This window comes from Talpa occidentalis, unplaced genomic scaffold (assembly GCF_014898055.3).
Source record: "Talpa occidentalis isolate TD23 unplaced genomic scaffold, MPIMG_talOcc4v2.1 talOcc4.4, whole genome shotgun sequence".
In the NCBI taxonomy this organism is placed as follows: domain Eukaryota; kingdom Metazoa; phylum Chordata; class Mammalia; order Eulipotyphla; family Talpidae; genus Talpa; species Talpa occidentalis.
Genome location: NW_023604295.1, coordinates 23,372,337 through 23,388,762, shown reverse-complemented (window position 1 = coordinate 23,388,762; position 16,426 = coordinate 23,372,337). Strand labels below are relative to the sequence as shown.

Below are 16,426 nucleotides of genomic sequence, written 5' to 3'. Positions count from 1 at the left end.
CCCATTCTGAGGGACATGATTAATATTTTTATTTACTTTTACATTTAAATTCTAAAATTTGCTTCCTGTTGGCAAAGAAGACATAGGTCATTTTGTAAAGAGGGATATAATGCTAAAACCAAAAATCAGTAGGCCAAAGAAACTCAAAGGAATATAAGGAGAGAATGCAGTTACGTGGTGTGATTAGTACACAAAATACATGTCATGAAGTTTCATAAGATTTCATCATAGACTCGACTCTGAACTTACCAAGAACCAAAGTAAAGAGGGATGAAGGTAAGGTTATTAGAGTCATTGTTTCCATAAATTAAAAATGAACTAGTTGTTTACGAAAGACAATTAGTCTTAATATTAAAGAAAAATTAAAGCCATGGATCCTCTTCTGGGAAAGAACTTTATAATAAATGAATGTTAGTTTATCTATTTTTGACAGTCCATTGACCTTCCTTTGCTTCAAGGAGCTGAACTCTTCAGAATGAACTTCCCAGATTCTGAGTTACAGCCTTCCTGTTGTTTTTAGCTGGTGGGATGATGGGTAGGATGCTGCATGTTAGGAAGAAAGGAGAACTTACGGTACTACTTCCCTGTTGTGTCTTCAGTGGTGTTTCTGACTGAAACTCTATCTCTCGTCAATTTGTGTATGCAATAATCCAAGCTTTCCCTAGGTTACTCCAACTCCTTTTATCCCTCCAACCTAGGTTTAGTAATGTCTTTATTTTGTTATTAATCTATGGACTGCCTCTGTCCAATGGCTGCCTTTTCAGCTCTTCATCACAAATGGAATCATTTTGTTACATTAAATGCCTTCTGCTTTTTATATCCAAGGATTTTTCTTTTGTGTTGGTTACATCCTGACTGATACAGGCACTCATTTAGGCAATGGCATATCTTCCTGCTGAATTCAATATAAACACATTTAGAAATACCATGGAAAGTGTTATTGTCTGCATATTACATGTTTAGGGATGCTTATGCAACAGTGAACAGCAGAAACAGAAGAGTGTAGGTAACAGATTCCTAGTGATCTTAAGGAAGATAATTATAATTTATCAACATTGATACATGTGCTATTTCAGCACATAGATTAACTGATGAAACTTCAGTGGGCATAATCTCCTGGAAAATGCCCTATAAATGAACACCTGCCAATGTCTTGGCTGTAATAAGTCAGTGTACCTAGAAAGAATATCCTGGGGATATAGTACCCTTCTTTCTCATCTACCCACAAATAGCATATATGATATACTTAGGATTGTCCTTTCTCTGCATATATGGATGATACTTTATAGAAGCTATTATCTAACCTTCCCATTCAAATTCCTCACTTCATTGGGAAAATTTAGGGAACACTTTACAAGTAAACATATGTGCTAACAATATAACAAATCACAACACTTTCAAGTTAACCCCTAGTTATATCACATCAGTGACACTGCTCCAAAAATGCACATTAAGGTGTAGGAAAAAATATTTTCTTATGCTTTAACTTAAAATTTAACTCATTCTGGCTAGAAAGGTCAACTGTAAAATGATCTTAGAGTCAAATTTTTAGAACTGCCTAATATATGGAAACAAGTGTGTTTCAACAAATATGTTCTCATTGGGAAGCCCAAGGATGCAAGAGTTCAAATACTAGCAGTGCCTTTCTTAGCTTCTTACCATTAGAGATAGTTACTGCAGTCCATAAATAGCCGTATTTATTTTTATTTCATTAAGAATTTCAGTTATATGGCTAACAACATAGTTTTTATTATATCCAACAATCTTTAAATCTCTATTTGACCTACCTGGGCTTCCCAAAAGGGAGAATATCATCTCTAGTCTAGCTAGAGATGCTTTTATTCACAATAGTAGTTAACAGTTCTTATCATCAATTAATAAACTGAATCACACATTTGTATTTCAGTATGATAATCTGAAAACGTACACTCTGTCTGTAAACCTTGTAAAGGTGACTTTAAACCATGGCAAAATCATCATTTAGACACTCCCTGTGAGACATCATTCCCATAAGATGCACCCCTCCAATATCCATGACTTTCTCACCTACCTGAAAGACTTCTTAATATCTTCTGCTTGGATTGTCTTAAGAATCTCTTGGTATAACTGAGAATCAGGTGTTCCTGGAGATGTAGCATCTGGAGGACAGCCTTTATGAGCATAATAGCCTATCAAAATTCCAAAAATGAGTACAATGATAGCTGTGCAAAGTATTTTTAAAAGGCGGCAAAAGCTGCAGGGGGTGCTTTTTGGTGCAGATCTTGCATAACGGGTAACGTAATCAGACTCTTCTTGAAGTCTCTGGAATCTTCCTTTGGGTGAAGTTGCTGGCTGAATGGACTCAAGATTGAGGTCTGCAGTCTCTGAATTCTCCAGGTTTCGATTCTCAGAACTATCTAGTTGGAACTGGTCAAAACCAGGCTCTTCCAATTCCTTTTCCATGTCCCATTCTAAATCAAGGGCAGTGGCTTGAAGATCATCATTATCTAAAAAATGTGAGTGTCCTGGGGCTCTTTGATCTGCACTGACCTTCTGATAAGCCATCTTTTTACCTATGAAAATAAGAGAAGTACATTTTCTTAAAATAAAAAAAAATAAAGTAAATCCCCAAGGTGAAGACAAAAGAAAACAGTAAACCACAATTAACATTTTTGTGTTTATAATCAAGGGAAATAGACTGCATAAATGGGAAATACACATTAGTACATTATTTAATCTATATTTTGTTGTTAATGTTACTATAGAGAAAAATGAAAAAATAGAAGAAAGGCACTTGTTGGAAAAGTTATACAAAAACCCACACAAGCACACCAATAACCTTTGAAACTCGGGAGAATAAAAAAAAAAAAAAATGAAAAACTGCATTGAGAATAATGTACTATAAGGAAGGCAAAATTAGGCAGAAGCAATAAAGCTGTCGTTTGGTAAGTTAAAGGGAAAAAATGAAAAGATCCTGGAATAATTTATATACCAGAGTTAATTTTAAAAACACAACTTCATATACTATTAAGCAGAACCAAATGAAGTAGCAGTGGCATAGAAATAGAGAAGCAAAACATGATATAAAACATAAGGCTACCATAGAAGAACAAGATATTTGATGGAATTAGTGATGTGAATCTGCTTGGCTCATTGCACTTTAAATAAAAGTCTGGAATGACATCTATCCAAAGAGGAAAGCCTTTTGCCTTACTAAATGTTTGATTTCAAAACCTTGCTCCAGGAATGGCAGATGGTGATTTTTCTCTCCACACAGTTTTGGATGACAGTTTGTTGTATCCTGCAGAGTTGTATTAGGATAACAGAACTAATTAACTACAAGTGGTCTTCAGTCTGTATTCAGTAAACCACTTGTGTATTATGGTTACAGATTAAAAATAATCATACTTAAATTTTCAGTGTATTAGATTTGTCACCCCAGCTGGGTTCTGAGGATCCTTACTAAGTTTTATGATTTTTCTATGTGCTCCATTGTGGTAGGTAAAGAATAGAGCTCAACTGACAAGTGATTAGCTAATTGCCTTAGGGCCAATAGTTGACAAGCAAACTCTAAAAGAAAAGAAGTACTGGGCTTTCCTGGTGGTGCAAGGGGTTAAGATGCAACATATGAAGCTATCCGCAGCCATTGCAACATTGAGTTTGATCCCTGGCCAGGGAGCAAACCACATGGTGCAGCAGACCTCTCCTGACTCACCCACTGCTCCCCTCAGCAGTATATTTCAGTCAGTCTGTCTGTTCTGTTCCCCACTCTGTCTCTGGTGAATCCTCTCATCCCCACACCTCTGGCCTATACCCCAGTTCTTGTATGCATAAATAAATAAATCTAAAAAAAAAAGAAAAGAAGTACTTCATGAAAGGGGATGCCATCATACACAGAACTATGGCAATAACACAGCTCCAATTCTCAGTAGCAGAGGTCCATAAAATTAAAATGGTATGAATATTTAAGAAAGCTGAAATATAATTAAATATTCAACAATACAAAATAAAAATTATAATTCTGACAAGAATTCTCATCTGCCACTCTTTGATAGAGGATTTAGCCTTACCAGAATTTACTCAATAAAGAGGAGTAGCTAATGCATGTCAGGTAATGATATAGGTGACGAAGGCAAAGATAAATGGGTCCCTATTCCTCGAGTAGAGAGAAATCCAGTTATAAACAAAATAAGTAAGCCAAAGAGAACAAGAAAAGTGCAAGGGAAACTCAGGAGTGATTGATTCTAGTAGAACATGGGAAATGATTCCTTAAGAAAGTAACCTCTAAGACACAGGAGATGTTAACTAAGTACAGGCCAGGGCATGGAATAAGGATATCCAAGCAGGGGAAATTTGCAATCATGCAGAGATATGAAAATGCATAGTGTATGGAACATCTGAATAATCCAGAGTGGTATGCTATGGCTGAAGATGGAGTGCATGAGCCAGAGATTAAGAGAAAATTTAGAGAAATGTAAGCTTGAGAAAAGGCTTAGCTTTACTCCAAACTAGCATCTTCTTCTATGAAATGGGTATAGTTATGATATAAACATAGTGCTGACATTAGGATAAATTGAGACAGTGAACCACAAACATTAAGTGTGGATAGGGAATACTGCCTAGAAGCAGTATTTCTGGTTTTAGAGAAAGGAGAGCTACCCAGCCTTGTTAGAAAAATAATGAAATGATTTATATAATTCAGAAGAAATTGTATAATTTTGAATGGAGCTGTCCAGGTTTCCCAACACCATTTATGGAAGAGGCTGTCCTTGTTCCATTACATGCTTTTAGCTCCATTGTCAACCTTCCTACACTGCTAGTGGGAATGCATACTGACCCAATCCATATGGAAAATAGTATAGAAGAGTTTGAAAACATTAAACACAGAGCTGACATTATCCTGATAATTCCACTCTTAGGCATCTATCAAAAAAAAAATTCAAAAGAATACAAACACTATTTACTATAGCTAAACAACAGAAACAACCTAAGTTCCCCAGGACAGATGAGTGGATCAAAAACATATGGTATATATATATGCAGTGGAATACTACTCAGTGATAAAAAAAAGATGAACTCATGCCATTTGCAACATGGACTGAGCTTGGAAGGATAAGCTAAGTGAAACAGTCAGAAATAAAAAGATAAATACCAGCTGGTGTCACTAATATGTGGAATACAAAGTAACTAAATGAATAGTCAGATAAAGACAAGCTGAAAAACTAACCCTTAATAGCTGACTACAGAACTGAAGCACCAAAGAGAGAAGCAAGCACAACGGTCTACGGTGTTGGAATGTGGGTGAGTTGGTGGTGGGTGCACTATGGCAGTAACATCTGATAGGGGTATGTCAATATTACCTCAGTTAAAAATAAATGCATACATATAAAAATAAATGTATATACGAATGATGAAAAAAGAAATTATATAATTCTGTCACACTTTGTGGAGAAAGGGAGGAGGTTGCCTAATGTTTACACCCACAAATATATGTGATAGTTGTTGCTTTGCTTGCTTTTTTTTAATGTTTAATCTATATTCAGCGCCACAAAAAACATCAAAGCATGACATGCTGTTATCACAGGTGTTTATTTGCTACTAGGTATTAGAACAACATCAGGAATGATCCTTCAGATCCTTTTTATTCCTTCCCTCTTTTACTTTGCCACCTTCCTCTCCACTGCTTGGTCTGGTTTTCAAAATGATTCAGTAAAATACAGCATCTGAGTTCTGTTTCTGGTCACATCAAGTCAAAAAGAGAAAGGAAGTAACAAAGTTTGTGATAATAATTCAAATGGGTTAGGAAAAGGCTAATAAGCTGATAGAGGAAGACTACAAATCACACTAAATAGCAAAATATAGGCGTCTAGGAAAATCCTGAATAAGGTCATAGAAAGAACAAATCTCTAAAATCCATGATTCTAACCCACTCATATTACCGAAGAGGAAACAGGTTTAAAGCCAAATAACTTTGTTACAATTGAGAAGAGATGTTTGGGTATGAGCTTCTTAAAATGACTTAGTTTTATAAAAATATGATAATGAAAGTGGGTAGTGAATTAATGTTAAGTGCTCTTAAATCCAATTTTCATAACATTCATTATAAAATACCATACTGCCTTAGCTATAGTCATTTTTTTCTTCTTTGGTTTAAATATTAATAAATTCCTACTATCTTGACACAATATGATATTTCCTTCTTTAACTGTTCAGTTCATGCATTATTGATTAATTTACTTATACACTGCCCCAATGTGGTACTCTGGATATTTTTTCCCTACCATTTTTACAAACAAGTTTCTCTCCCTCTGAGGGTTTAATCAAAAATTAATTGTAGAGCATGGTTTATGCTCAAAGAAGACTTTGCACACAGAGGCTCCTTACAGAAAAGTGAGATCTCTAATACTGACCTCTAATACAAATATTCAAAGTCATTTCTCTACAAATCATTTAAAAACCAACCGCAGTGATGAGGCAGAGTTTTCATTTCTCGTCTGACAATAGGCATTCCATCACGTGTACATCAGCAATTTAACGCTTTTCAAACATCAGACAGAGCCATCAATTAGAATGTAATGCAGATACAGATATTAACTCCTCAACTTGATGGATATCTGCCTGACACCCTTCCTACTGCTTTTGGACTCATTAAGCATTTATAAATTTTCACTAAATTCAGTCATCAAGGAGAACAGTATCTGGGTCAAAGATGGTTAGAGGCACTTGATGTAACAAAATCCAAAGTATTTCAGGAAAATTACCAAAGAAATAAGTGTTTGATAATATACACAATGAATTATTTTAACTACTTTACTTGATAAGTTATATACATGCACATAATCATTTAGAAATTGATTTCTTTATCAGTTATCTTAATTGAAAGTAAACAGATATAACTATTTGCAAAAATTAAAATGAATTTTATTTATATATATAATGAACTCCTCAAAAATAAAATAATACATAACTAAAACAAATTTTGATAACATATTCAATTTTCAGTCAGCACAATTATTTCATGGGTCCCCCAAAGAATGTAGCATTCTTCAAAATGCCTATGCCCTCTGAGGCAAGTAAAGGGTTTGTTTTGCCAGAATTTTCAAATTCCCAAGTACAATGATCATTTTATATTTATATAAAAGACAGCAAAAATTAGCATATCATAAACATAATCAGATAATTATGCCTTTTAAATTTCTTACATGTTCTACTAGTCATGCATAATTCATTTAATTTATATATATATATATATATATATATATATATCTCACCGTGTTACTCATAACTTTTTGTAGGAGTAATTTTAGAAATGTAAGTAGTAGATTTCAGCAACTACAACATGATTTTTTGTCTAAATGAGATATATTTGGGTATGATAGGTCACAGAAATTTGTGCCATTTCTTCAAATAGAAATATCTGTCACATTCTCACATTCCATATTGTACAACTTGGTCTTTTTATATAAAATATGTTTTATGAAAAGTAGAATATATTATCCATGTTTTCAACATATTTTATTCACTTAAGTGAGATTCTCTTCCTATCCAGGTCGATACTGAAGGCTAAATTTGTTTTTAAAATTCAATACACGGAAACATTTATCTTTTATAAAGAGTTATTCTTTTATGAGGAAAAGAAAGCAGATGATATTTGAACTAAAAAGTACTTTTTTTCTAAGCTTTGACAAGCTTAGATCAATAAAAAAAGGAATCTTTATTCTTAATGAGTATATTATTCCTTTAAAAATAAATTGATACTTCTGAATGTTCTCTTTCACACATTTTTACTGACTAGGCTAAGTAAAATATATAGAAATAAAAGATGAATATAGAAATAGCTTGAAATTTTATATGTAAACTATAATCTCTGGCTGCTGCAATTCTACCCTAACATAGTAACGGACAAATATTTTAGATGATAAATGCATATTAAACAAAAACTTCATTTAATAGGTTATATATTACCAATTCCTCTTAGGTATATGACCACTTTCTTGCTCAGCAATCATAATGAATTTATTACATTAATGTTCCAGATTTTAAAATCTCTAAATTGATATCAGACTACCTGGTTCAAATCTTAACTCTGCTATGTAATTTAGTCCAGTTACTTATTTTACTTATTATATTTATACTTAAGTTCTACATGTAAAAACTGCAAATAATAATAACACCATCTATGTAGTATTTCTAGGAATAAATAAAGTATTAAGATGTTTAGAATAAGGTCTATGTGATCAATTTACAAAGAAGTACTCCAGAAATTCTGTAGATTTAGAAAGAACTATTTAGAGATTACAACTTTAAAGCACAACTCTGATTAAATTAAACTATGACCAGGGCCTTAAGTTTCAATAACAAGAATCTGCAGATAATGAGAAATGGAGTGGTGCATTCAAGCATTTTTGAGAAGGGGAAGAATCTGTTCATCATTAGACATGGTTCAGATAGGTAAGAGAGATGTATGCCTAATGTTTCAGTAGAAGTTATTACTATATTTGACTTACAACCACCAATTCTGTATCTTGCTATTATGGAGCTGAGTTTCATTTTAGCCTATTACATACATAAAGAATAACAGAGTTTTCCCATAATGCTAAAGAGTTCAGTTTAATAGTTCTGGGGTTTAGTGATAGTTAATCACAAACTTGATGCATCACAAAATATACATATTTTAATCACAATATATATATATTTTGCTGTAGAAAACCACATTTGTTGTAGGTGATTGACTTGATACACTGATAGCATTTACTGATGCTATTACTGAAATTACTGATATTTTAAGTTAAACAGTATCAAGGACTGCATAGATTTCATTAGAACTGGGAACACATCTAGAGGCATTCAATTTGTAAAAGTTATCTTACAAGTGAAATAAATTACCACAAGAGGTTAACTTTAAATCAAAATCATAAGGCCGAATTTAATTTCCTATGATAGGTCTATGATTGATTCTTTTTTTGTGCAAGGGGAAAACATATTCATATATTGTTTCCTGAAGAATTGAATATCAAATAATTTGTGGGTGTGAGCAGATCCATTTGAGGCAAAGACATTTTTTAGAACTATTAGTGCATCATTAAAAGGCATTCTTTTTGTACCTTAAGCAGTAGTATAACTTTAGATACTGTGCTAGTGAGCTATATGTGTGCCCAAAGAAATTTTTTAAATGTAAGAATATTACATATCGGCTAAAACCACTTAACATAAATTTTTCAGTATGGCTATAGTTTGTTCAAATAAAGGCCATATTTGTGGAATGAATGTTTTGTTTTTGAGTGCTTTAATGGCTTCAACTTGAGAGCAGGGCAAAAGATAAACTATAAAAGTAGTAATTGAGAAAACTCTGTTTCCTCACTTAATTTTTCAGTATAATGAGAATTTTTTTTTCATCTGGTTTTGTGAAATGGCCCCAGCAATTGCAATAGTATCTACAAATGCTTTAAGAATTCCTAATTTAATTGTAATTTTGTATGTCAACTGCACAAAAGAAATGGCAATAATTATTTGTTGTTCATGCTTCACTAATTGAATAAAGAGTATATGTAAAGTAAGGGGGAATTATTAGCTGTGCTTTATTTTTAGGAAAAAAAGCTAGTCAAAGTCTACTCTTAGACAGGAAACATTCTGAGTTTAGGCAGAGCAGATAATCAAGCTAAAGAGCACAAAACTAAAACCTTACTCTGAGGCCTGGGTTACCTTGATTGCTAAATGGCATGTAAAAGGTATGCTTATAGGATGCCAAATTAATGAGCTATAAATTGCAAAATGCAGTCAACACCATTTGAGGGGAAATTATTTGATGAAATCCAGCAGGTTTGTGTAAATTTGTTTTATATTGCTTGCATATGCATGACCACCTGCCATTTCCCTGAGTGGGCTGGCCTTTCTTCAGCTACCTGGGTACAATGCAATTTGTATGACACACTTCAATTGAATGGTTAGGGGCCCACTTGAGTTCCTGCTTTTAAGGTAAGGTTTTTCAATATAAGAATGATATAATTCAATTTAGAATTTGGCAAAGAGAAGAATTAATTTAATGGAACTAGCATAATGCAGAATATAGTATGGGTTTCCTGACCAGTTAGTTTGAATGCTTAATACTATTTAGAATATCTATAATGAGTTTAAGTCTTACTAACATCACAAAATGCTCTCTACCTAAAGATAAACAGTTTCTCTTCCTCCCATGGACCAATTCCATGGCCCTTTTTGGTGTCTGATTCCACCTTGATTCTAGATTCTAGAATATCTTCTTTTCCCACCTACTCAACAATTTCCATTTATCAAGTCTCAAAACATTTAATTACTTTGACATAATTTACATTCTTTCTACCTTCAGAGTATTTGAACTGGCTTACTTCAGAAATGCACATATCATGATAAGCAGAACACAAAATACAAAACAAAAAGTAGAGGAGTAAATATCTGATAGTTTGCTAAAGAAAGTCTTTGTAATTGAGTTTTAATGCAATTCTGAAGGGGAGTCTGTGTGTTTGGGAGTCTCTGTTGAAGTCACATCAGCCTTCGCCTAATCTCACTGGTTAGTGCACAGTCTTGATGTCACTCTTCGCTGAAGAGTTTGTTTTTAACTTGATATTATCTAAGTTATCTCTTTTTTTTAGTTGCAGATTTTTATCTTGAAAAGATACTATTATCAATCTAGTCAGTATGTGTCTTCTTTTTATCTTTTGCATTGAGATTTTGAAACTCAGAAGTCATATGCTATACTGCCAGCATGCACAGGTCAGGTTCACTGTCAATTTGGGGAGACGGATAAAGAGAGCCCCGGAACCCTCAGTGCATGTTTCAGGCTTTAATGCTCTCAGGGAACCAGATTCACAGGCATACCAGCAGGGAGGCTGGCATGCAAAGAGGCAGGCAAAAGCCAGGCAGGGGGTGCTGGGAGGCAGGCAGGTGACAGAGCCTCCCAATCCCCAGGAATATTTATGCTTTTTCTCCAGGCTCTCTCTGGTGTTCTTTCTCTGGTATCATCTTGTGGCCTTGCTTCTTCCAGAGTCACTCTGCTTATCCTCTCAGAGCTATAGTCTATTACTGCCCTTAGATCCCTGGCCTCTAGGCTCAGGGGTGCACATTCACACAAGTGCACACACCCATGCTCCAGGTGTCCACAGTCAGGCATGTGTGCCCTGTGCCCACACTCTTAAGTGCCTTCTGCATTGACACAATCAAGTCTGCAGGTGATCGCCACAGAAGCTAGTGGCATAAAAAGACTGATTAATTAATTTACCTACACAGGCCCTTGATATATTATCCAAAATAATATACTAATAAATTATTGATTGAACTTAACAGTGAGCTAGGATTTATGATAAAGTTAGGGCTTTATGTATATTGTGCCCGTTAATCACACAATCATGTATTTAAGTATTGTTATTATCCCCATTTTACAGATTAAATATCTGAGATTTAGGGGTTATTTCCCCAAATTCTCTCAGCTACTTAGTACAAACACCTGGATATCATACCCCATCTGTCAAATTTCAAAACCAACTCTCCTAAAATGTCACAACATTCAGAATCACTACAAGAGCCCAAAGTTGGCATGAGGGAACAAATTCCATGATCTTAGTGGTTTATTACTCCTGATTATGTCACCACTGTGACTTCCAGTACTAGGACCCTCAATGTCCACTTGATCTTAATGGAGCTGCCTTGACGCTTAGCTCTTTGGGGGCTGCTCTGACTCTGGCACCTAAAATATCACTTGTTTGATCCATAGCACCTGGAATGCTTCTGTGTTTCCTGGAACTGTTGTTTTGAATAAAAGAGAATTGCTTCCAAGTACAATGCTCAGAGAAAAAGATCACAACCTCTATTTTATGGTCTCTCCTTAGTGACACTTTCAAAATGTCTCTTTTCTCCTGTTGCTGAGGGACAAAGAACAAAACAACTCTGCTTAGAACTTGAAAGCTACAATTCACATTCAACCTGTTGCTGACCTGTTTTCAGTCATTAAAACTCTCTGTTCCATCCTGTCCTACTCCCAACTATGTGTGGTTTACACTGGCCTAAGAGAGCTTCAAGGGTTTTCAAGAGTTAACACGTCAATACAATCGCCACTTGGCTCTTTTGAGAGCTGTCTGCCAGGAGGAGGCTCTTAGCTTGATAGATACACTGCAATTTTTTATCCTTTCAGGCAGCGTGAATGATCTTAAATAGCTGCTTTTTGACTATGGCTTTTGGATTTCCAGGAACAGACAGATGCAGCTTTTATCTACATGAGACCACTAAGCACTCTATTTTTCACATTTTTCAAAGGCACTTTATTGGTTTACTTTTTAAATATCTTTACCCTTCAAAAAGTATCAACAGGTTTCTACAAACTATAAGTACTATATTCTAAAATTTGTGTTGCCTTGTTTTCTAAAATCCTAACACAGAAAGACTATTGGAGGCCCAGAGTTGTAATCCAGTGCATCCAGTATGTGAGCTTTGCATTTTCCGAAATAGCTCTTTTTATATTTGTTCCTTTAGGGTATAAATAGAAAAAGTGCTTGTAATATTGTGATACTGTGATTAATAGGAAAACTGGAAACACTACAAAAAAAAAAAAACAACAGTAGTGCTACATTTCTACACTCATTTAAAATCAGTTCATAAGACATTAATATTCTATGAAGTATCCACAAATCTGCATTGTTAAATTCTAGAAATCTATTCTTTAGCTAAATATTTATGAGTAAATGTAAACATTTTAGGGTTCAGCTTTCAAACTGTTAGGTTATGAGCTAACAAAAATCACAAATGATGAGTCTACAACTTGCTACAATAATAGGAATTTATAACATTTAACAGCAAGGTGTACTTTTTATAAGGCAAAGGTTACCTACAACATCCACTTAATCTTAGGGCTCAAATTCAGTTTAAGTGAATTACTATGCTTACCTAAGTAGTAGGAATATAAGGATTGAGAAGTTTTCATTTGACAACTGATGACAGAATAAAGATTGAAATCCTTTTCAAGAATTACCTCAAGCATCATAATAAAAAAGAGAAACAAATTGTCCAAGATTTTGCTCCTATTTCTTACTTTAACAAGTCAATATATCAAAATACACATATATCTGAAACTAAACAAGAATAGCTTCATATTATGTTCTCTTCTAGACCTCCAACTGACACAGAAGCACAATTTTATCTGGAAAAAAAGATAACAAAACCAATTTTCACTAAGTTAACAAAATTATCAAAGTATGCAATTCAAGTTTTTTCTACATGTGACCTTTGTTTACATATATTAATAACTGCTAACCTTATCATTAAACAATGTATTGAATAAGAAGAAATAGGATGAGACATAGTATCATAATATATTGCATGTGTGACAGCTTGACATTGAGAAATTATTTTTATTACTAATTTACATACATGCATACTAATAGTTTGGGGTAAATTAAAGCAACTGAACAATGTACTAAAATCTATATTGGGTACTGCTTATGTCATTTATATTTTATTTATGAGCAGGGATATTATAAAAAATGAAAGACTTCCAATGGCACAAAAAATGTGGTGCTAATATGAAAATTAAATGTCAGACAAAAGACATGAAAATGCAGTATTCACAGACATTGAATGTAAAACATTTAACAGAACTTTTATATAATTGACACCATTGAAAGGTAGTTTATTATAATAATGCATACAAATTTTAAAATTCACCTAGTACTTCAATTTTAAAATGTCAAATATTATTCTTACTTTACCAACATGAATGTTAACTTCTTTTCCCACTTATTTTTTTCTTCCCATAATGTATCCTTTGGCATTTTCTTTATATTTTTTGCCTCCCTTTAACCTTCCGTAATACTTCATACTAACTTTACTATTCTTACTTCACTATCGGTGTTTCAGTAATTCATTGAAAATAATAAAATAGTTGATCATAAAGAATTCATTTCACCCTTTTCTACATATTGAGAATGATATATCTTGAAATATATCGAATCAGTGGATTTGTTTTATTTGAAGCAATAAGCTGAAAACTAAACCAAATCTTGAGTCTTCAAAATAACAGGAAAACACAACTTACTCCTAAAACTCTACACAAATAGCAAAAGCCCCTTCCTTCTGACTCCACCATATTAACTCCCTTCATTTATTTTGACTGGTAAGACTTCTTCCAACTATCCTCTATAACAACATATATCACCACCACAAATTCTCTATATCAATCATGTATATTAAAAACAATGCATTCTTTTTTTTTTTATTTTCCTTTTCTGTCCATTAAAAAAAAATCCTATAAAGAGTTGAGGCCTTTAATTGTTATCCAAATAATTTAGAACACTTGGGAACCCAAGATACTGGAAACATGATTCTTGCATGAAAGGGAACATAATCTTTAAGGATGTGGAAAGTCAAAATTACATTTGGAATTAAAGTAGAATATATATTGTAAATATTAAATGAACTTGACTCAGTGAATTGTGCTAAAGAATATAGTACTAGGGAAAAGACAGCACACACTATGTACCACTATGTACTCTGTTTATATTAACCCATTCATCATCAGAAAAGCACCATCAAGATATATCGTTACCATCCCCATTTATACATAAGGATATTGAAGACAGAATTAAAGGAACTTGCTCTAAGGCACATACAACTTGAACCAGTTAACGTGGTTCCAGTATCTGTGTTCTTAATCACTCTGCTACAATGACGGAAATCAGCCATGTGAGGCATATTTTGAATTTCTCAAATATAAAAATGAGAAGCATCACTCAAATTTTCCCCCATTGAAACTCTAACAAAATCTGTAGTATTACTTGTTTCGTAATGTCCATACTACATACCCTCCTTTTAGTCTTTCAGTAAAAAGTAGTGAGAAGAAATGAATCAACCCACACTTTCACACATAGATATGAGCTTTTTCTATACTCTGGCCTCACTAAACTTGCTTGTTGCATCACCAAATACATTTCATATCCATCCTCATAGCTACTGGCTCCTTATGGTCTTTATTTTACATGGATTAATTTTTAAGATTTTCTTTTCAATATAATTTTCCTCTCTGGTTTTGCCTCTAAGAATTATATCTTATTCATGATTTTATTGCCCATAGCTTTGAAAACTAATTATTTTACATTGTAAGTGTTGGAATAATTCCATAATTTGAAAATCTCTAAATAAGTCACAACATACTAATATTTATATCTGTGCTCTTTCAAGAATACACATAAAATATTGAGTTTAAGTGACATTTTGATAAACGGTATGTTCATACAATTAACACTATTTCCATATAATTAGTAAAAGTTATTAGTGATGAATACAAATTAGTTTTTAATAATTAATCACTCTCACATATATCTTATACATATGACAACCAATGCAATTCTTTTTTTTTTAAATATTAAATTTTATTTTTATATTCCCCCATACAATTGCAAACGCCCCATTCTGACCCCAATCCTTCCCCTCCCGTCCCCCACCCCCCAAAAAGTGTCTCTGGTTCATAGTTTTTTGTTGATTTTGATTTTCACTTTCTTATATTCATTTTCCTGGTCCCTTATTTAAGTTTTCTAGATTCCTGCTATGAGTGAGACCATCGGTATTTTTCTTTTTCTTTTTGGCTTATTTCGCTGAGCATGATCCCTTCCAGTGCCATCCATGTTGCTGCAAATTGCATGTGTTTATCTTTTTTGAATGCTGAGTAATATTCCATGGTATATATGTACCACATCTTCTTGATCCAGTCATCTATTTTTGGGCATTTGGGTTGTTTCCAAAGCTTAGCTATTGTAAACAGTGCTGCTATAAACATAGGAATGCAGGTGCTCTTTGGAATTGATGTTTCTGTGTCCTTTGGGTAAATACCTAGGAGTGGAATTGCTGGATCATATGGAAGCTCTATGTTTAGTAGGTCCAGAAATCTCCACACAGCTCTCCATAGTGGTTGGACCAGTTTGCACTCCCACCAACAGTGCACAAGAGTTCCTTTTTCTCCACATCCTCGCCAACATTTGTTGTTGCTAGTTTTTTTAATATGTGCCATTCTCACTGGTGTGAGATGGTATCTCATGGTAGTTTTGATTTGCATTTCCCTGATTACAAGTGATGTTGAACATTTTTTCATATGTCTGTTGGCCATTTGCATTTCCTCTTCAGAGAAGTTTCTTTTTAGCTCTTCTGCCCATTTTTTGACTGGATTATTTTCTTTGTTGTTGCTGAGTCTCATCAATTCTTTGCAGATTTTTGTGATCAGTCCTTTATCATTAGTGTTGGGTGCAAAAATGTTCTCCCAGTTGGTGGGGTTTCTCTTTGTTTTTGTTATTGTCTCTTTTGCTGTGCAGAAGCTCTTTAATTTGATGTAGTCCCAGCTGTTTATCTTTCTCTTCACTATCACTGCTTTGGGTGATGTGTCTGTAAAGATGTCTTTGATGTGCAAATCCCGTAGTGTTTCGCCTATATTTCC

The 16,426-nt window shown here is 33.8% G+C and overlaps 1 protein-coding gene across 7 annotated transcripts in view; it reads right to left on the bottom strand.

Annotated features, from left to right (window-relative positions):
* Window positions 1–16,426, bottom strand: part of NAALADL2 (N-acetylated alpha-linked acidic dipeptidase like 2) — a 1,155,955-nt gene that overhangs the window by 639,934 nt on the left and 499,595 nt on the right. For all 7 annotated transcript variants that reach the window (XM_054700373.1, XM_054700375.1, XM_054700374.1 and 4 more), the window contains one exon: window positions 2,051–2,552. In XM_054700373.1, the coding sequence (XP_054556348.1) occupies window positions 2,051–2,544 (494 nt within the window). In that variant the 5' untranslated portion in view covers window positions 2,545–2,552. The remainder of the gene's footprint in view (window positions 1–2,050; window positions 2,553–16,426) is intronic.